Source organism: Oryctolagus cuniculus, chromosome 13, assembly GCF_964237555.1.
Source record: "Oryctolagus cuniculus chromosome 13, mOryCun1.1, whole genome shotgun sequence".
NCBI lineage: Eukaryota > Metazoa > Chordata > Mammalia > Lagomorpha > Leporidae > Oryctolagus > Oryctolagus cuniculus.
Genome location: NC_091444.1, coordinates 17,343,718 through 17,364,867, shown reverse-complemented (window position 1 = coordinate 17,364,867; position 21,150 = coordinate 17,343,718). Strand labels below are relative to the sequence as shown.

The 21,150-nt window shown below is 64.0% G+C and overlaps 1 protein-coding gene across 4 annotated transcripts; it reads left to right on the top strand.

Moving 5' to 3' along the window:
* Nucleotides 1–906: 906 nt before the first annotated feature.
* TNNT2 (troponin T2, cardiac type) lies at nt 907–10,298 on the top strand. 4 transcript variants are annotated; one of them, XM_051820480.2, is made up of 15 exons: nt 907–954; nt 1,487–1,497; nt 1,595–1,612; nt 3,076–3,105; nt 4,634–4,711; nt 5,038–5,073; nt 5,760–5,793; nt 6,627–6,687; nt 6,988–7,104; nt 7,491–7,568; nt 7,980–8,090; nt 9,043–9,152; nt 9,644–9,734; nt 9,889–9,929; nt 10,075–10,298. In XM_051820480.2, exons 1-15 carry the CDS (start codon nt 917–919, stop codon nt 10,118–10,120), a joined length of 900 nt encoding a protein of 299 aa, XP_051676440.2. In that variant the 5' UTR covers nt 907–916; the 3' UTR covers nt 10,121–10,298. The 4 variants fall into 4 exon arrangements, with proteins under 4 accessions (XP_051676440.2, XP_069911034.1, XP_051676436.2 ...); XM_070054933.1 differs by lacking the exons at nt 907–954; nt 1,487–1,497; nt 3,076–3,105 and having other exon boundaries at nt 1,599–1,612; nt 5,041–5,073; XM_051820476.2 differs by lacking the exons at nt 907–954; nt 1,487–1,497; nt 1,595–1,612; nt 3,076–3,105 and adding an exon at nt 3,855–4,535 and having other exon boundaries at nt 5,041–5,073.
* The last annotated feature ends 10,852 nt before the right edge of the window (nt 10,299–21,150 follow it).

Below are 21,150 nucleotides of genomic sequence, written 5' to 3'. Positions count from 1 at the left end.
AGCGCCCACTTAGTCCCTGCGGCCCCACCCTGTAACTGCATGGGCACAGAAGCACCTGACATTGCCTAATGCCTTCCTCTTCCACTAATGTCAACCCGATCCTCGCAAAGGCTGCTGGGAGCCAGGATAGGTACACTTTATCTCCACAGTCCAGACGGAGAACTGACAGAAAGCCCTGGCCAATCGCCCCCGGCAAGCAGAGGGAAGAGAGTTTGAATCCGGATTGTTCCTAGTGCAGGGAGCAAACTAGCGCCCCAGGAAACCCAGTTTTGGCTGAAAGTTTTGTTGGGATACTCATAGCTGTAAGAAACAAGACGGGGCCGGCGCCGCGGCTCACTAGGCTAATCCTCCGCCTTGCGGCGCCGGCACACCGGGTTCTAGTCCCGGTCGGGGCGCCGGATTCTGTCCCGGTTGCCTCTCTTCCAGGCCAGCTCTCTGCTATGGCCTGGGAGTGCAGTGGAGGATGGCCCAGGTGCTTGGGCCCTGCACCCCATGGGAGACAAGGAGCAGCACCTGGCTCCTGCCATCGGATCAGCACGGTGCGCCGGCCACGGCGGCCATTGGAGGGTGAACCAATGGCAAAAGGAAGACCTTTCTCTCTGTCTCTCTCTCTCTCTCTCTCTCTCACTGTCCACTCTGCCTGTCAAAAAAAAAAAAAAGAAAAAAGAAACAAGACGGAGGGGTCCTATGTCCTGCTGCCCAGGACCCCCGCTCCGGCGCTACCATCTGCAAGGCTCAGGGCAGCATCAGTCACCACGTGGACGTGGGTCCAGCCTCGCAGACTTCCCGGCTTTCCTTGTGCACGAGTGTGTGTGTGTGTGTGTGCACACCTGGGGGCAGGGCTCTCCTGCGGGAGGCTGGCTGCCCTTCCCGCCCGTACTGACCGTCTTCTCTTTCTGGAGGGAGAGCAGCAGCCATGTCTGACTTGGAAGAAGTGGTGGAGCAGTACGAGGAGTGAGTATGGGGGAGGGGTTTCCTCTGCTGGCCAGGGCTTGTCCCCTCCCCCACTTAGCACCTGCTCCAAGGCCTACAGGGCAGAAGTAGCTGTGACTGTTTTCAGGCCCTGTGGTGATCAAAGCCAGTCCCCCAACAGTCTGGGGCGGGGCTCAGTGCAGGGGGCAGGGGGACCGATCTGGCGAGGGCGCCGGCCACCAGCAGAGAAGCTGGGAAGCCGGTTCCCTGAAACCGAGCCAGAAGGGCTGGGGGCCTCTCGCGAGACCACAGAGCCCATCAGGGTGGGGGGACTCAGCTAGCAGGGGCTGCACTGCCTGCAGGATTTGCAGAGAAGAGTTTGGGAGGAGGGGCTTCTAAACAGGTGCACCCCTGGGGAGCGCTCAGAGGCGAGGTGAGAAGATGCAGGGCAGGCAGAGGGTGTGGGCTCCACCAGCAAAGAGGGAGGGAGGGAGAGGGACCCCGGGGTGGTCTCGGGACGGCGCGGCGTGTGTGCGTGCGTGGCTGTTGCTGACAGCATCTTCTCTGCACACAGGGAGCAGGAAGGTAAGCACAGCTGGGTGTCCCTTTGGCTGGAAGACAGTGGGGTTCGAGACTGACCCTCACCCCTCTTCTCTCCTGACTCCTGGCCTTGTGCTCCCAGCAGAGGAAGCTGCAGCTGGTAAGCTCCTTGGGAGCAGGACAGGTTCCTGGCAGCCCCTCCTCCCCCCGGCCTCCAGCTTTCTCACTGCAGTGACGCATGTGCCCACACGGGCGTCCAGCGGAGAACTGACAGCCCAGGCTTCCTGGGCCAACAGGGCGGCGCTGTTTAAAGCACACAAGCCCAGCCCCCCTTATCAAATGAGCTCACAGCGCAGGCGCTCAGCTGTCCACGGTGTTTCACACTGGCTGGAGCGTGTGTCCCGACTGCCGCCTGGCAGGGTCCCTCCTCTCCACTCTGCGAGCCCCTGGCTCTCAGCCTTGGTCCCCTCGCTCGCTGGAAGCCCATCTTTGCCGCTGCTGCTTCTCGAGAACTTGACGCGTGGCAATCCCCCGGAGGCCTCCCCCAAGAGCCCACCCAGCCCCCAAGGTTGCACCCTACTTCTTAGTGGTCCAGCAAAGTCTTAGAAATAGCACTTCTGCTCCTGCTGTGTGGCCGTTGGGAGAACCGAATCCCCCGAGGGTCCTGGCAGGGCCCGGGGCTCCAGGGCTGGCTCCTGCCACATCCCCAGGCCTCGAAGGGAACAGCGCAGGAGCCTCCTGCAGGATGGGGGCTGTCCCAGAGAAGACAAGAGCTCACGGGAGCGCAGTCAGAGGCCACCGGGGTTGCCTTTTGGTTTGCAAGGAGCAGCGCATTTCATCCATGATCCGTGGCAGCCTCTGAATCACAGGTGTAGCCTTCAAATCCGGCCACGCTCCTGACACAGGGGTCTCTGTTTGCTTGGGAGGATTTGCCACTTTATGGCAACAGGCTTTGAGTTGGGGGGGTGCTGAGACCCAGCCCCCCGGATGGGGACCCGGCTGCCTGCCGCACGCAGTAGGATTTGCCTCGCCTCACGCAGCCCCGCTTGCTTGCCGTGACTGGCCGACACTTGCCCCCACGCAGCCGGGGACCCTGGTGTAGATGACGCCGGGGAGCAAGCTCTGGAAGGAAGCCCTGTCGCCTACACGGCGGCGTTCCCAGTGCCTCTGCTTCCGGAGAGTTCTTCCACCTGCTGTCGCCCCTTCCTGGGCCGGAGCGAGGGCTGAGTCCTCAGCTGTGCCCCGTGGTCATGGCGCTGGGCTTGCCTTGCACGGGGCAGCTTCCTTCCTGGGCACAGCCTCTCCAAGGCTCCGTGGTCCAGAGCCAGAGCCCAGCTGCTGGTTACCATTCGTGATGGCTCCCCTGGTGGCAGTCCTTGGTGGGCACGCCAGGCCAGCTCCCCTCAGTGGTCACGGGCCGGGAGGTGGGTGGGGGTGTTCCCTCGGACTGTGGAGGTGCCCGAAGCTCAGGGGAGCCGATGCTGCAGAGCGCTGGCCCGGGAGCGGGGACCCGGGCCACAGTGCGAGAGGCACCAGCCAGCCGCCCGCCACCGCTGCCTCGCCTCTGCTCCGAACTAACCTGTCTCGCTTCTCCCTTGGCTGCCGCTGCCCCCTGACCCTCAGAAGAGGAGGACTGGAGAGAGGACGAAGATGGTACTGTACCTTTCCCCCCGGCTCTGCTTCCTGCACCTGCTGTCCCCGGTGCCAGCGCCTGGCCCCCGCCTTAGAGGGGGCCAGTCAGGGCCACAGTTCTGAGCTGGTCATCACATCTCTCCTTTAGGGTTATGGGCTGGGAAACGCCAGCTGGCTGTCTCCCTGTGTGGCCACTGAGGGGCCCATATCAGGGCTGAGATGCCCCACCTACCCACCCACTGCACAGTGCTGGGCTGTGTGTGGGCCCTCCGTAGGAGCCAGGCAGCACCCAGGCAGGTGGCCGGTGGCAGGAGCCTGGGGACCAAGTGATCTGGGGGCTGGAAATGGCCAGGTCAGAGGGAACACGGTGTCAGCCTGCAGATGGCCCCTGGGGTGGCACTGGACCTGCTCCTGGCACCCAGGGACAGCACTCGGGCAAGGGGGACAGGCGAGGCTCGTTCCAGAGAGCACGGGTCTGACAGGGAGGAGTCAGGATGCGGGGGCCGCCTGGGAGGGGCAGCGCAGCTGATGGCGGTTGCCACTGCGGGCCAGGCATCTACTCTCATGCCTTCTGGAAGAATCTTCTCCACTGTGTCAGTCTCGGTCACCGAGGACCCTTGCCAAGCACTTCCTACGGGCAGAGCACGGGCCAGGGGTTACCCTGTCCGCCTCACCTGTCTGTCCGTCTGTCTGCTCCAGGCGTCTCAGCAGGGTGGGGTCCGCATCCTGCCCAGCATGTGGGTGGGAACAGAGGGTCCCGCAGCCTGCTGCCGAGGGCAGCCCCTCTGACTGCCAGGCAGCTCCTCCATCCTCAGTCTCGCTCTGCTGGTTCCTTCAGATGGGGGGCGGGGGGCTCAGGACGGGGGCTTCCCCAGCACTTTCTCTCAGGTGGAGCCTGTCTTGTGGGCTGGAAAGTTGGGGCTGGGGGCGTCATAGCCCCAGGGAAGCCCCTGGGGAAAGAGGCGCTAGGTCAGGCAGACAGGGCCCCCGGGCCCCCCAGTCCCTGGCTTGAGTCTCGTTGGGCCCACCCCTTCCCTGCTGCTGCCCACAGCACCCACCGCACCCATCACACCCCCACCCAGCTTTCTGGCCCTCCCGGGCTCTGTGTTCAGAAAGGCCCAGTGGGGAGTCCCAGACCGCAGGAGAGGCAGGTTCATGGCTACAGTGCTTATCACAGTCCTGGTCACACCCGTCTGCCCTGACGGTGTGGGCTGCAGACGAGCGGGTGGCATTTTACACCTTGAGGGCACCCAGGATCCCCAACCCTGCAGCCGGAGCAGGAAGCAGGCCACAGGCCGCGAGTCTGTGGATGCACATGGCTGTGCCAATAAAACTTTATCGGAAGCAATGGTCTACAGGCTGGACGTGGCCCCTGGGCTGCGGTTTGCTGGCTTCTGGCTTAAACCAAGCACTCGAGGCAGCCTCTCGTCACTCACGCCAGTTGCCTCCAGGTTCATCCACGCCATCCCTCCAGTGTGCTGGGCAGGGCCGGCCACTCTCTGTCCCGGCCTCTGCCTGGGTGTTCACTGTGTCTCGTTCCCCTCTACAGAGCAGGAGGCAGGGGAAGAGGAGGAGGCTGGGGGCGGAGCTGAAGCTGAGGCTGAGACCGAGGAGACCCAGGCCGAGGGTAAGGCCCTGGGCTGGGGGCTGGGGGCTCGCGGGGTGCTGAACACCCCCCAGAGCCATTCCTGCGGCAGAAAGAAATCCACCTGCCTCCAGCCCTCCACCTGTGCACCTGCCCCTCCTGGCTGGGTGGGATACAACCATCAGTTGGCCAATCAGTGAATGCTGGTTGAGTGCTCAGGCAGTCTTGGGCCCAGGGGCATGCATGTGAGTGCAGACCCCTGGCCCCATAAACCAGCAGCTCTCCCTTGGTTAGGCCCTGACTCTGGGGTGGGTGGAGGATTAGCACTTAGAACAAGGCCCTTTGTTGATTTCTCATGTTTCCTTTAGAAGATGGACAAGAAGAGGAGGATAAAGAGGATGAAGGTGAGTGTGGGCCCCCCCAGCAGCCCTGGGGAGGCGGAGGGGCCAGCGAAGGAGAGGATGGGACTGGGGGTCCTTGCAAGGTGTGGTGCTCTGGGCCTTCACCCCTTCTCATCCCGGGAGCTGTCTTAGTGGTGGCCAGTGACAATGGGACCAGTGACCAGCCCCTGGGACCCGGAAGTCACGCCCTCCATGAGGCTCCTAGAGCTCAAACCACTGGGAGGTGTGGGGTCTGTGGGGGAGAAACCCCGGGGCGTGGAGGGTCCCAGGGTGGGGTGGGGGCGGCATTGCTGCCGTCATCCTGTGCCCCAGCCCTTCCGGGAACATCGTCTCAGCCTCACCTCCAGGGCCAGACAGCAGCTAGGGCACCTAGCTCCCAGCACCAGGAAGTCCAGGGGGCAACCAAGAGACCTGGGAGGGGACTGTGGGACCACCTCGGGGACCTGGCCACCGACCCTCCTGGCTGCGAAGCCCCAGAGGCCATGGCGGACAAGAGCAGACCTTGAAGTAGCATGCTGAGGTCCATGCTGAGAGTGTGGCCGGGGGACGCGGCTGCCCCCTGAGACCCCCCTCCCCTGGGGACTGCTGTGGGAGTCAGCCTGGCCTCACAGGGGCCCACAGGTGCCAGCTCATGGTGGGGGGGGGGGCTGGGGCCTCCTGACCCCGCGGCTGTGTGCTCTCCTCTGCAGATGGCCCCGTGGAGGAGTCCAAACCCAAGCCCAGGTGAGTGGCATGGACCTGTGGTGAAGCCCTGGGAGGGGCCGGGCCAGTGCAGGAGGGTGATGGGCGCAGGTGGCACGGGCTAGGGGTGTGGCAGCACACACTACCCACACTGCCATGTACAGTTGTACAGGTTGCACACTGCACACGGGGTGAGGGCTGAATTCCACCCTGGCGCGTTTGTTGAGGAAGCAGGTGGACCAGCGTCCGCCCCGAGCAGGCACAGGGTGGCCAGATCACCACCCTCTGAGGCTGGGGTGGCCCTGGGACAAAAGGGAAGTGGCGGTGGTGGCCACAGAGCTGCCGAGGGCAGAGGTCGACCCCCCTGGTGGGGTGGGCTTGGGGGGGTATTCCCCATGCCGATGGAACCTCCACTCCTGCCCCTCTCAGTGGGTGGCGGGAACCTGCTCTGGCCAGGCGGTCCCAGCACCTGCGCTGCAAACCTCACGTCAGCTCCACCCGGGCGTGCGCGCGCCCGCCTGGGCCTGGGGTCACCCACCAGCTGAGACTGCGCTGGTCCGGGTCCCGGGGCGGTCCTGCCGGGTGCAAGGCGGGGAGCTGGCGTCCCACAGGCCCGCCTTCCCATCACAGCTTCCTGCTTCCTCGCCTCTCCCCGCTCCCTCTCCTTAAGCGAGAATCCCACTGCCACCTTCCTCCCGGCGCACCAGGTACAACACCCGGGTGCGGGGTGGACGCCAGAGCTCCTTTAGGCGTAGGTGTTGGGGCCGGCGCACGCGGCGGGGTCGACGTCACGCAGCAGAGTTGACGTCACGCGGCAAGTTCGAGGTCGTGTGCCAGGGCCGGCTCCCCGACTCGCCCCTTCTCTCCTCCCACAGGCCCTTCATGCCCAACTTGGTGCCGCCCAAGATCCCCGATGGCGAGAGAGTGGACTTCGACGTGAGCAGCGGCGTGGGCAGAGCAGGCCTGGGCTGGGGGGACGGCGGGGGTCCCTAGGGCCCCTGGTGAGAGGGCGAGAGCAAGAGAGAGAGGGAGTGAGCGATCTCATGGTGCCTGGGGATTGCGTGGGGCGCAGGCTGGGCTGGGAGGTGGCGGGGGTCCCTAGGGCCCCTGGTGGGTGGGAGAGAGAGAGAAGACAAGAGAGACCTCGTGGTGTATGGGGCTGGCGTTGGGCGCAGGCTGGCTGGCCGGCGGAGGTCTGGGTGTTGAGGCTCCTGAGCCCCGGGGCGCCCCCTGCAGGACATCCACCGCAAGCGCATGGAGAAGGACCTGAACGAGCTGCAGACGCTGATCGAGGCGCACTTCGAGAACCGGAAGAAGGAGGAGGAGGAGCTGGTTTCTCTCAAGGACAGGATCGTAGGTCTCAAGTCGCCCGCCAGAGGCTCCCCGGGGCCCACCCTGTGGATAGAGCCCACCGCCGCCCCACAGCACCCCCAGGAGCCCCTCACCCTGCTGGGGGGGGCCACGCCCTGTGGGTAGAGCCCACCGCCGCCAGGAGCCCCTCACCCTGCTGGCTGGGGTCTGTCCTGCAGGATCCCGGAAGGTTTGAGCAGCTCTGGGACCCCGCCTTCTCCGGCCCTGGACTGGATGCTCCCCGATTGCAGGAGCTGCGTCCGATCCATCTGGGGGCCCCGCAGAGCCGAAGCCAGGCCCGGGCTGTGATAGGACCCCTCCCCCCCACCGTGGGTTCTGGGCTCCCTCTGCGGGGCGCGCTGGGCAGCCTCCGCCTGTCTGCCTTGTAGGAGAAGCGGCGTGCGGAGCGGGCCGAGCAGCTGCGCATCCGGGCGGAGCGCGAGAAGGAGCGGCAGAACCGCCTGGCTGTGAGTGCCCCGTGGCCCCTGCTCCTGGACGCACGGTTTTGTCCTGTCTTCGGACCCCTCCCGGACCTCACCAGCTTGGCCTTTGAAGACCAGGCCATGTCGCCCATGGCCCAGCACAGCCGCCTGTGAACCCCCAGCCCTTTTCCTGAGGGCTCGTGGCCGCCCTGCCAAAGCCACACAGCTCCAGGGAGGGCTGCAGGGGCCTTGCTGGGGGAGTCAGGAGCCCGTCCATTCCCTTGCTGGAGCTCACAATCTCCGGAGGGCCGGGCCTGGGCTGGGGGCACCCACAGAGAGCTCCGGGGCCAGCAGGGGGAAAAGTGGACCCATCCGTGAGACCACCCCTTTCAGCCCAGAAGTGGGGGTCCCCGGCCTGCCCCCGACTTGCCCTCTCCCCGCTCCCCTGCCCATCAGGAAGAGCGCGCCCGGCGCGAGGAGGAGGAGAGCAGGAGGAAGGCGGAGGACGAGGCGCGCAAGAAGAAGGCGCTGTCCAACATGATGCACTTCGGGGGCTACATCCAGAAGGTGGGGGCCGGCCGGGGGCTGCCGGAGTTCAGGTTGGGTCCCGGCAGGAAGCGGTGGGAGGTGGAGGCCTGCTCGGGCCAGCCCCCGAGTGGGCTCTCGGCATGGCCGTGGACTTAGCTCTGCTGGGGTAGGGAGCTCTGGGCAGACCCTGATGCTGGCGGCGCCCAGGAGCCCCCAGGGTGGCCGGTACAGCCCAGCATCAGAGCTCTGATTGGATGCCCAGCTCTGCTGTCACCTGCGGCCGTGGGGCCGCCCCCGCCCCCGCCCCCGCCCAGCGACTCGGTGTCCCGCCCGGCCCCCTGCTCACCTGCAAGGCGCCTGTGGGCTACACAGACGAACAGTGGCCGCTCCTGGGATCCCACTCCCAGTCCTGCCATCCCTGTCAGCTCCCGCTGGCCCCAGTCCTCAGGGCGACAGCGCTTTCCTCCTGCAGTGGAGGGCCGTTGTCTTAGACCCCTAAGGTCCCCAGCCCAGCCATGCTGCCTCTGCCCTGTGGTGGCCTCACCAGGCCCGCCCCGGGCTGCGAGGGGAGGGGAGCCAGGCGGGCTCTGAATCTTCTCCCTTGTGTTTCTGCCTCTGTCCCCTCCCCCACCCCGTCCCCACCGTCTCTGTTCCCTGTTGCTCTCTCTCTCTGGCTCTTTCTCTCCTGCTTTCCTGGTTTAGCAGGCCCAGGTGGGTACCAGTCCTCAAACCCTCTTCCTCCCCATAGTTTTGGGGCGCTCCCTGGGAGGGGACAGCAGCCTGCTGGAGGGTGGTGCTGAAGAGACCCTCCTGACCTCTGCCTCAGTTTCCCCGGGAACCCGGGCAGGCGATAGGGTGGGGAGATGTGGGAGCAAGATGGTCAGCTCCTGGTCCTTGCCAGGCCTTGCCCCCTCCCCAGAGGGGTTAGGGAGGGCCAGGGGCAGGGTCAGGAACATTCTAGAGGATTCTCCTTGCTTGCTGTCCTGCTCAGACAGAGCGCAAAAGTGGGAAGAGGCAGACTGAGCGGGAGAAAAAGAAGAAGATTCTAGCCGAGAGGAGGAAGGTGCTGGCCATTGACCACCTGAATGAAGATCAGCTGAGGTGGGGGCCCAGGGCACCACCAGGATATGCTTGGGGTGGGTTGGGCCAGGCGGGGAGCGGGCAAAGGGCAGTCCCACTTTGAACCACCAGAGGGCGCCACGACCTCACACATTTTCCCAAGGTGAGTTTGGTGGACCTGGGGTCTGGCACCAGCGCGCCTGACCATCCCAGCCAGGGCTTTGGAGACAGGCAGGGAGAGCTGAGCGGACATCCCAGCCCTCTGAGCTCCAGCTCCCTCAGCTGCCCACTGGCGGTGGGTGTGGGGGGGGCGCCTGAACTGGACACTCTGCAGGGCTGGGGGCTTCTCCCCTTCCCCTCCCTTCTCTCAGGTCCCTGGCTGGGGAAGCCCCCGGGGTCTGTTCCTGGGCACAGGACACTGCCATCCGGACCCCAGGCTGGCCGGGCCTGTCGGGTGGGCTGGGGGCACCCTCTGCTGGCCTGGGGAGGGACGGAGGGCCGGCCCCTCACCCCTTCCCACGGGGGCTGGGCAGGGAGAAGGCCAAGGAGCTGTGGCAGAGCATCTATAACCTGGAGGCGGAGAAGTTCGACCTGCAGGAGAAGTTCAAGCAGCAGAAATACGAGGTGAGCCCGGGGCCTCCTGGCTTGGCTGGGTCCCACTCTGCTGTCACGGGCCCTGGGGGTCTCACCTCCAAGAGGGCTCAGTGCCCCCCAGTCCTCCTCCCCTGCCTCACCCCACCCCCACTGTTCTCAGACCCCGCCTCCTCTCTGTCCGCAGATCAACGTCCTTAGAAACAGGATCAATGACAACCAGAAAGTGTGAGTGTCTCAGGCCCCTCCCTCTCCCCCAGCGCCCTGCGGGGTCTCACCCTGGCCTGAGGCTGCAGCTCCAGGCAGCTCCTCATAGCCGCCCCCCTCCTCGCCCTGTGGCCCCCATGGGACGGGGTCCCGGCTCCCCCTGCAGCTCCAAGACCCGCGGGAAGGCCAAAGTCACCGGACGCTGGAAGTAGAGGCCGACGTTGGAAGTCGGAGACCGCCCGCCCGCCCGCCCGCCCGCTCGTGTCCCCGCCTGCGCGCCCCAGCCGCCGCACCCTCCTGGGCACCCAAAGCCGACTCCTGTCTGGAGACCCCCACTCCCGCCTGCCCCCCGCCCACACCACGCTGCAAATAAAGTCATCTTGCACCGCATATGCCACGTGGCACTGCTGTCACCTCCCTTGCAGAGGGAGACCCTGGTCCCCCGGGGAGTCTGGGTGACCACAGAACCTGACGGAGACAGGCAGAGCCCTCAGGGACACAGGGACACAAGGCCTCGGTGCCTGTCGAGCTTGTAGGAGCTTCCACCTGTCCTGGCCCCTCCCACCTGCCTCCTGCGCTGTCTCAGGGGCCGGGGGGAGGCGCGGACAGCAGGCAGTGGACGGCGGACAGGGCTTGTGAGTCACCGAGAACAGCGCGCGGGGACGGAGCGTTCCCGGCCTGAGTCACCCACGGGGGAACAATGGGCCCTCTTTGCAGGGTTCCTGTTTCTTTCTGCCCCTGGCCAGGACATGAAGAGCCAGGCGTCTGACGGACAGGCAGGGGGAAGACGCCCCGGTTTCGATGGGCAGCTTTCAGGCCCCAGCCGCTGAGGGGTGTGGGCTGGGACGCATGCCTTGGTTTCCCCGTCCTGGGACCTGCCTGTCCCCTAGGGGTTCAGACCCAGGAGCCGGGACTCGGGACTCAGGAGGGCGCCTCATGCAGTTGCTGTCTAGGGTGGATCCAACAGGGGCCCTTCCAGGCCTCTCCTCGGCTGTGCCCCCTGCCCGCAGTGCTGTCTCCCAGTTCCCCACTCGTACCCGCCCACGGGAGCCGGGCCCCTGGGTCTTGGCTTCCCAGGGCCTTGCAGTGCAGGGAGCGCATGTCTGTGCTCTGAGCGCCTGGCCCCGCTGGACAGAGGGGCAGCCAGGGCGGCGGCAGGTGCTGGCCTCAGCAGGTGCGGGGGCCTCCGTGGAGGGGTGAGGAGGAGGGAGTCGGGTGGGAAGGGAGCGGCAGGTGTACTTGAAGAGCCACAGGGACCAGCAGAACCCAAGCGTCTTCCGGTGGGGACAGGGCCCCCCGTGAGTGCCTTGCAGTTGGTGGGGAGCAGCAGCTGGGGTCACGTGCCCGAGAGGGCACCATGGAGGTCCCTGGAGATCCAGGGGGGTAGCTGGAACTAGAACTGGGTCTCTAATAGTGGGGTGCCAGTGTCACAAATGGCAACACCTGCCCCCTCCCTGTCACCCTGAGAGGGACACCTTGGGTCACCAGAGGTGGGAGCCCAGCAAGGAGCATTTACCCCAAGTGGAGCCGGGGAGGTGGCCCTGTCCTGTGCCACCCCCCAAGGAGAGGGCAAGTGAGTGGCCTGTGTGGCCATGGGCACTTTGCCTGTGTGTGTGAAGTCCCAGCTCTCGTGCCCTCCACGAGGAAGGCTGAGCGTGAAGTGGGGGCAGTGTGCCATGGGGGGAAGCCGCCCCGTCTCCCCTCACACACAGCCCTCACAAGTTTCCTCGAGCACCCCATGTGGGGCCCTGGGCTCTGCAAATCCCACCTGTGCCCCCCACGGTCCCTGCTCACACCCCCAGGCTGCAGATGTGGACACTGAGGCCATCGTCCCGTGAGTGCCAGGCTGGGAAGGGAGGCAGGGCTTTGGCACTCAGCACGCGAGCTTGCGGACTGAGGAGCATCCCAGACTGCGGGGCCCGAGCCCGTGAGCTGGCGGCGGGGGCTCAGCTGCTGCTGCTGCTCCTGGCCCTGCCCACCAGCCTGACAGCACACAGGGAGCCGGCCTGGGGGAAGCCGCGGGGCCTTTGCCCAGGGTGCAGGAGCACAGCGAGGTGCCCCGTTCTCGTGGGGGTAGCCACAGCCCGCTCCTGGCAGCCGCAGAGTGGGGGACCCCTGGCCGCGTCTGCAGGGACAGCGGTGAGCCCCAGGGTGGGCAGAGTCTGGTGTCTGAGCACCAGCCGGTTCATCGGCCGCTATTGGAGGTGGCTGGGCTGCCGGGGTCTCTCCCCAGTCCCCCTCCAACTTCCTTTCCAACCAGAGGTGCTTCTGCTGTTTCCCCCAAATGTCCGTATGCGCCCGCGCCCCTCGAATGCCCTCCTTCCCTTTCTGCCCATCCAGCTTCTCCCCAGCCCCAGGGCCTTGCTCTTTCTCCAGGAGGCCTGCCAGGCCCATCCTGAGCTCACGCGGCTTCCTCCAGGAAGCCCCCGGGGGACCCCACCCCAAGGACCCTTGCCCTCTTGGGTTCCCAGGAGCCAGGGCTGGGTGTCTGGCCCGGTCCTCCCTCCCCAGCAGCCTCAGCCCCGCCCGCTCACGCCGGCCTCTCGGCCCCCACCCCAGCAACTCCCGGAACACAGGATGTTCTCAGCTGAGGACACCTTGCAGCCCCGAGCTCAGCCTCGCCTCACCACGCCCCAGTCCCAAAGCAGGTTTCCCTGTGCAGGGGCCCCGGGCGAGCCCGCGTGGAGACTGGGCAGGGCTGCGGCCGCTCTTCAGGAAAGCGAGGGCCGGGCGTTCCCAGGCGGCGCTCCTACTGGGATTGTGCTGGGCTTGTGGAAAGCAGCAGGGGAGGACTCGCCCCGAGCCCCTCCCTGCCCGCCCGGCCCTGCCGGGTCCCAGGGCATGGGTGCAGCTGGGTGAGGAAACGGGAGAAGCCGCATCACTGCTGCCTGGAGGCGAGGACTCGACCCAGGGACCCCTCTCGCCACCGTGGCCACCTGCTCAGGCCCAGGGGTGGTGGTGAGCGGGGACTCTGCCAGGAGATGCTAAGGCACGCGATGCTATCAGCCTGCACACATTAGGCGCCTGTTGTGTGCAAGGCAGCTTACTGTGCACTCTACATGTGGTGGTGAGCGGGGACTCTGCCAGGAGATGCTAAGGCACGCGATGCTATCAGCCTGCACACATTAGGCGCCTGTTGTGTGCAAGGCAGCTTACTGTGCACTCTACATGTACTGCCCAGTGAGGCTTATTTTACACGAGGCCCATGTAAGTTACAAGGCAGGATCTAGATCATTTTGATTATGGTTTAAAAATTTTGTGTCTGGTACACTTTCCACTTACTTAAGTTGGTATCTAATGCAAAGAAAAGCCTGTCTTCGGGGCCAGCGCTGTGGCGTAGGGGGTGAAGCCGCCACCTGCGGCACCAGCATGTTCTCTGGGTATCGGTTCTTGTCCTGCTTGCTCCACTTCGGATCCAGCTCCCTGCTAATGTGCCTAGGAAAGCAGTGGAAAATGGCCCCAGTGCTTGGGCCCCTGCACCTGCGTGCGAGGCCCGGATGAAGCTCCTGGCTTGGGCCTGGCCCAACCCCAGCTGTTGTGGCCATCGGGGGAGAAAACCAGGGGATGGAAGGTTTCATCCTCTCTCTGTCTCTCTCCCTTTCTCTCTGTAACTCTCACTTTCAAATAAACACATAAATCTTTAAAAATAGCCTGTCTTTGAGAAATTGCTTTGTATTTTAGCCAGCAAATATTTTTATATTTTCTTTTTTGAAAAAAGCTTTATTTATATATTTGAAAGGTAGAACAACAGAGAGAGAGAGAGAGAGAGAGAGAGAGAGAGAGAGAGAGAGAGGTCTCCCATCCAGGGGTTGACTCCTCAAATGGCTGCAACAGCTGGAGCTGAGCCAGGCTGCAGCCAGGAGCCAGGAGCTTCTTCTGGGTCTCTTCTTCTGGGTTCTGCAGGACCCTAAGCACTTGGGGCCAACTTCTTCTGCTTCCCCAACAGGGAGCTGGAACAGAAGTGGAGCAGCGGGGACTCGAACTGGTGTCCGTACAGGAAGGCAGCATTACAAGCCATGGTGCATCAGCCGGAAGCTGGATTGGAAGCAAAGTGGCCAAGCACTCACATCGGCACTGATGTGGGGAGCCGGCCTCGCAGGTGGGGCTTAACCTGTTGCTCCACAACACCAGCCCCATCACAGGGAGGTGAAAGTGAGGGGCGGACTCGCTGATTCAGGTTGGCAGAAGATCACTTAGGAGCAGTATGGCCGAGGGGGCTGTTGCCGTGGTGATGGTGAGGCCTGGTGGAGGAGTTGCCGGGGAGGAAGGGGTTGGCGGGGTGTTGGGGAAAGCGGCATACTTGGGACAGGTAGAGAGCACTTCCTGGCTTGTGCTAGTTTTCCGTGTGCAGCCGGGCCCCTCCTCGCCCCCACCTCACGCTGGTCCCTTCAGCACCACCCTCACACCCAGGCCTCGGGCTAGGGCTGTGCCCCTCCCCTGGAGCCGAGGGCTGCAGGCCCCAAGGGCTGGCACAGCTGGACCCAACCTGCTCTAAGTCAGAGCTGGTGGGAAAGACTGGGCACGGGGGGAGGGGCTCGCTCCAGGACACGGGGCTCGTCACACAAGTCCCGCGGCCAAAACACACAGCACGATAACCCCAGCTGGGCTGGCGGGGCGCTCGGGGGTGGCTACCTGCACCGTGTGCTCAGGTGCGGGTGGCTCCCCTACACCCTGCTCTCAGTGGGGCGGCTCACCTGCACCATGTGCTCAAGGTGGGGGGGTGGCTCACCTGCATGCCGGCATCAGCTCCTGCATACTCCTGTGCTGCAAACAGAGGCCTCCGTTTTCTGTAACATTGCTTTAGGCTGCACCAGGCTCCCCGGGGCCCCTGAGTCCCAGCCACACGACTCTGGCATTGAAGCCCAGGGCCTGTGCAGCACAGCACACAGCTGCACCACGGTGTGTGCACCCCTAAGCCTGAGAAGAGACCGGGGGGGTGGTCCGCCGGGGTCCACGGCATGGTGGGACTAAGTCGGTTGTCCACTACGTAGCACACTACCCAGAGCTGGGCACCTTATCAAGGAGAGAGGCTTCTTCAGCTCAGAGTCTTGGAGAGTGGGGGTCCACGCCGCATGGCCTGGGCACTGGTGAGAGCCCCCATCTGCTTCACCTCGTGGCCGATGGCATCGTGGTGAGTGAGGGATTCACAGGTGGGAAGCCAGGGGATGGACCAGTGAGGGAAGGCCTGGCTCCTCCCGGAACCCCACAGCCAGGATCCTCGTAATCCCCAGGCCCACCCAGCCATGGTGGGCGTGGGCTTTGGCTGGAGGGCACAGACCAGTGAGGCGTCCCTGCAGCTTCTGGAAGGTTCAGCATGGCTATTGCCTCCCTCAAATGGGGCAAGAGAAGGCAGCTGGGGACTTGGCTGTGGGGGCTTTAAGAGGGGCCTGGTGGGGTCAGCAGGGACCTGAAGGAAGCATCGATGATGGAATTGGGCTGAAGTTGGTGTGGGGGCTGCTGGCTAGAGCTGACCCCAGCTCTAAAGTCCCTTCCAGGCCTCGTGGGGTCCCTCATGGCCCCTGGCGCGTCCAGGTCCCGAGCCAGAGGAGCTGTAGCATCTGCACAGGGGACCGCACCGTGGCCAGGACGTGGGCAGCGTGGACAAGGGGCCAGGAGCAGATGGAGCCCGCCCGGCTCCCTGCTTGGTCCAAGCCCGCTCAGGGCTGGGCGGGAGAAGGAGGCAGGCAGAGCCCTGAATGGGAGACCGAGGGTTTGACATGGACCTGGTGACCCTGGCCAGAATCGGAAGTGACAGGGGGGCCGGTAGCAGCGCCTGGGAGGACCAAACTTTGGTCCTTCTCAGCTCCCCCGGGGGCTAACGAGAGCCCCCGGCCTTCCGCCCGCCCGTGTTTTGTTCGGTCCTTTCCATACTCGCAGTTCTCTCCACTCGTCGTGCCTTTGTGTGTCTCTCTGCGAGGCCTGGAGACCTGGGCTCTGTGCACTGGGCGCGCAGCGGCACTCAGGAGTGAATGAATGGACGCACAACTGCTTATCCCAGGGAGGCTCTTACTGACCAGGTCCCACCTGGGCAGGATTCCTGAAAGGACCTGGAGACATCTCGCTGCTCAGAAAGGGGAGGGGAGAGACCGGGGGTGCAGCCTGGGGCAGTGGGGGCTTGGCCACCTGAGGGGTTCCTGGAGCGCCCGAACTGCTGTGCCCTCAATGAGGTTTGCATGAGCGAGGGGCAGGGCCGACCAGGGTGGTCCTGCTGTCCGAGCCATGAGCCCCTCCCTGTGTCCTGCTTGGTGGGGGTGGGAGGAAGTCACTGCTTCTGGAGGGGGTCTGAGGACACTGGCTCCCTGGGTCCCCTCCCAGCTCCGAGTGCCCTGGCCAAGTGGCGTGTCTCAGTCGGCTCACCTGGGAGGTGGGCATGTATTGGCAGCGGCCGCATCAGGATTACGTTAGCTTATGGAAAGGGACATGCCCCAGTCCGAGCCTGGCGCGTGGCTGGAGCACGGGACCAGCGGCGGCCATCTTGGTGGGTTTCGGAGGTGGGGGGAGTCCCTGCCCTCAGTACACCTACCTGTTCTTTCCCCCTCCCTGTGGGGCTCACCCTGCCCTCCTACCTCCCCACAGTGTCCCCAGTTTGGGTTTCCCTTCTTCCCAGGCCCGAGGCACAGGGTGGGTCTTGGCTGGGCCTTGGCTGGGCCCTGCCCCTTCCTTCCTTTTTTTTTTTTTTTTTTTTTTGACAGGCAGAGTGGACAGTGAGAGAGACAGAGAGAAAGTCCTCCTTTTGCTGTTGGTTCACCCTCCAATGGCCGCTGTGGCTGGCGCACCGCGTTGATCCGAAGGCAGGAGCCAGGTGCTTCTCCTGGTCTCCCATGTGGGTGCAGGGCCCAAGCACTTGGGCCATCCTCCACTGCACACCCAGGCCACAGCAGAGAGCTGGCCTGGAAGAGGGGCAACCGGGACAGAATCCGGCGCCCCGACCGGGACTAGAACCTGGTGTGCTGGCACCGCTAGGCGGAGGATTAGCCTGTTGAGCCACGGCGCCGGCCACCCTGCCCCTTCCTTCTACCAGGCCTGGGACCCACAGTTTGCGGGAAAATGGGCCTGGCAGGGTGAATCAGCTGTCCAGCTGTGCCCTGGGAGCCCAGGAATGAGCTGGTGACACCCACTCCACACCAGGATGGAGAAGCCTCTCCTGGGGGAGCCCCAGGTGCCCCCACGGCCCCTGTACAGGGTCTCCAGGCCCTGAACGGGGACCATTGCTTCTGCAGCTGCTCCGCCGGGGTGTCCACCTCCCAGCCCTGGCCACTGCCTCCCAGCCCATGTCAAACTTTGCCCCTGGACTCCTCCTGCTGCTTCCTTGTCTCTGGGCCATGAAAATGCACCCTGATCGCCTTCCCCCTCACATATTCCCCGCAGCCCAGCTCTGCTTCCTCCTGACCTTCCCTGCTGGCCGTCCCTGTCTTAGAGGCCATTTTCACAGGACTCATGCCCTGCCTCCCCCACCCCTGGATCTATCTGAGAATTATCATCATTTTAAAAATATTTGTTTGGGGGCTGGCACTGTGGTATAGTAGGCTAAGCTCCCATCTGTGGCGCTGGCATCCCATATGGGCACCAGTTCGAGTCCTGGCTGTTCCACTTCCGATCCAGCTCTCTGCCAAGGCCTGGGAAAGCAGGAGAAGATGACCCAAGTGCTTGGGCCCCTGCACCCATGCGGGAGACCTGGAAGAAGTTCCTGGTCCCTGGCTTCGGATCGGCTGGGCTCTGCCGTTGTGGCGACTTGGGGAGTGAGCCAGTGGATGGAAGACCTCTCTCTGTAATTCTGCCTCTCAAATAAATAAATCTTTAAAAGATATTTGTTTTATTTACTGGAAAGCCAGAGTTGCAGAGAGTGGGAGGGACAGAGTCAGCAGCGACAGAGGGCTCCCGGCCGGACAAGCCTGGCCCGGGCTCCAGTAAAGAATTTCCTTTAGGAGAGACCAGCAGCGGAGCGTGGCTGCCCACCAGGGCTGCAGAAGTTCTGTGCCTTGGGAAAGGTGTTCTGTGCTGAGAGACGACTGCGAGGGGCTGCCCGTCCCTGCCAGGACACACGGCGGCCCATTAAAACTTCTGAGAACCAAGAGCAAACAAAAGGAGTTGTTTACCTTCATCCTGCCTGGAGCTTCCGAGAGCTCCTGTCACTTAGCACCTAAGGGCACCCCGTGGAAATGACCTTGGGGACTGAGAATCTAATTCCCTTCCCCGCGTGCATATGCACATGCATACGTGTGCACACACACGCACACACGTGCCCGCATGCACACATGTCCATGCACGCACACATGTGTACACAACCTCAACGGCTAAGATTTTTATGCGAGGCTCTTTGATTACGGAGGGACCCCTGGTGCCCGTTTTCCAGGGAGAGAAGTTGAGGCTGGTGGTTCTGGGAAGATTGGGTGCCCATTCCCCAATGCTTTACAGGCAGGGACTGGCATGAAACAGGCGGTGTCACCTGACCCAGGGTCTGAGGGGCGGTTGTCCTCACGGTCACTCTTGGCGACCCCCCCCCCCCCCCCGTGCACCGACTGGCTTTGCTTTAGCTTTGAGTGGCCTGTGCTATTGGTTCTTTCAAGCCCACCCGCTTGGTCCTGGAGTTGGTGCCCCTGTGGGCAGGGAGAGACACCTCCATGGGCCCCGTCACCCCGTAGAGGGCAGGTAGGGAGGGAGGGAGGGAGCGGGGGAGGGCTTCTCCACGGCCAGGGCTCCGGGCCGGAAGCGCCTGGAGGGTGTGACGGCCGTGGGGTTTTCTGACCCAGCCCTGCCTGGGTTTCTGCTGACGCTGTGCTTGGACAGAGGCTGGGACTGGCAGGGCTGGTTCCCACAGCCTGACTCACCGGCTCCCTCAGCGCCTGCTCCTGCAGGGCTCCCGGTGGCAGAGGAGGCTGGGCGGGGCAGGTGTGGGAACTGGGCGTTGCTGCCATGCCGTGGGCTCCCAGCCCTGGCCAGGAAGCCGGGCAGGCAGAGGCTGAGGCTTGGGGTTTGCTGAGATCCTGGGGACCCTGATGGGTTGGGGAGGAGCACAGGTGCCATGAGGGTCACCAGGGTCAGCTCAGAACTTCAGAGAAGCCGGCAGGTTTTCCTGCACTGCCCGCATGCTCTGCGGCAAGGCTGGAATCTCTGTTGAGAGTCACTCTGGTGGCTGCCTCCTGCCACAGCCACCCCAGACAGAAGTACCGGGGTGCACCTGTGTCCTGAACGGGCGCCCCCCCGTCCTGGGGAATCCAGTTCCCAAATCCCAGCCTCTCCATGCCCAGAGTCCCGGCTCCTTATTCATGGCTCCTCCAGCAGACTGCAGGCACAGCTGGGGGTCCCTGTGGTCCAGAGACCTCCCCTTGGGTTTCTAAGGAATGGGGGAGCTCAGAGATCTCAGGGGGCCCCGGGTCTGAGAGGGGCCAGCTCCGTTGTGTGAGCCACTCCTCAGCCCACAGTCCCTGGCCCCATGCAGATCTAGGGTTCCTAAGAGGGACGGTGGCAATCTGAGATGTGTCCAGATCTGGGTGACCGAGGCTGGGAGAGGCACCCAAACCACGCCCCCGAGCAACAGGTGAGGATGCTGGGAATCTTTGGCCTGGACGTGAGAACGCTGAGACCCGAAACGTCTTCGTGAGAGCCAGGAAGTTTGCACAGGACACCCCCATGAGTAGAGACAAGGGCCGGAGACCAGCTGTTCCCATGGGACCCGGAAGTTGGGGCAGGATCAGGGAGGTGACTGACAGAGTTGAGCTTTCTTCTCCCAGAGGGGCTCCAGGCACCGCTTGGTGGCCCCAGAAGGCTGTGGACCTTCGCCTGGGGGCAGGGGTGAGATTCTAGAATCCACACTGGAGTGGAGTTCAGTTCCCTGCACGCTGTGTGCCGGCCACTGTGCTGGTGCTGAGAAAGGACACGGAGATGAGCGCGTCCCACAGAGGGGCACAGACACGCACACAGGCCTGGGCACGCCTGGGGCCTCCGCAGGGCGAAAGCACGCAGATCCCACGGAGGGAACGGCATGTGAGTCGGCCCTCAGAGGATCATCGGGGCTTGACAGGCAGAGCCAGTGGGATTAGACGGGCACCTCGCGTCTGGGGAGATGCCTGCTGCGGGCGGGGCCCGGGCGGTGAACGAGAAGGAGCAGGAGACGATGAGGGCGGACAGGGAGCCGCCCCAGAGAGACTGGGGGTACCGCCCGGGAGGGCCTGGGGTGACGGCCGAAGAATTCCAGCTGCAGAACGCTGGGAACTGGCCGTGCAGGCAGGCAGATGTAGGAGACGATGGGCACGCTTTGGGAAGAGCCGTCTGGTGGTGGCACCCCCTCGTGGCCGGGGAGGCAGCTGGGAGGCCCTGGCAATGGCAGGGGCCAGCGTGAGGGTGGCCGCGGCTCTGAGAGGGGTGACCTTTGAGAGCGGCCAGGACTTAGTGTTGAGTGAGTGGTGTCTGAGGCTGGAGTCTGGGGCTTGGCTGACAGACCAGAGGGCTGGCGACTGTGTTAATCTTTGCCTTTTGTTTCTCAAAAGTAAACAAACCAAAGCACAGGAGTCTCAGGCTGCCTTTGAACTTTGTGGATCCAGGAACAAAGAAGGGAGGGAGGGGAAGCTGGGAGGAAGCCCTGAGGGACAGAGGGACAGCCGTGGTGGAGTCTGGGCTGGCTGTGTGAGTTACCCCTCCCCCCGAGCCTCAGTTTCCCCTGAATGAACAGCAGGGGGCAGACCCAGTGTCCCGGATCTCTGGCAATGGCCCAGACCCCGTGACTCCTGCCTTCTCCTCTCTTGCACCTGCGTCTTTCACTCCATCCCGACCTCTCCAGGCCGGCTGGTGTGTTGAGGATGCCACGGTGGCCCCTGCACAAGCCCCCTGCAGACCCCTGGCTGCCTTTCTGGGAGGTGGCATGCCCACCTGCTGGGGGCTTTTGTCCATAGGAATGGAGCCTACTAGAACCCCAGAGGTGACGTGTGGCACCTTTCTCTGTCCATTCTCACATGCCCGCCTGTCCTTGGGTTGTGTTCATTACTTGGAGGTCACCCTGCCCACCACTCTGCTGCTGTCCTCTGTGTGGCCATCACAGGTGGACCCTGCTCCCTATTTCAGGCACTCTTCGACTGTTCCTTTCCGACTTGCAGCTCCTCCAAGTATTCCTTCTCTCACCTCAATTCTGATCATCTCCCACCCCCCACAGCCTCTTCTTCCTTAGTCAGCCGAAGCGCATGGTCCTTCTATAACCCTCCCTCCATAACCGTAACTCCCTTGCTGCTCTCCAGCCTCAGTTCACCGG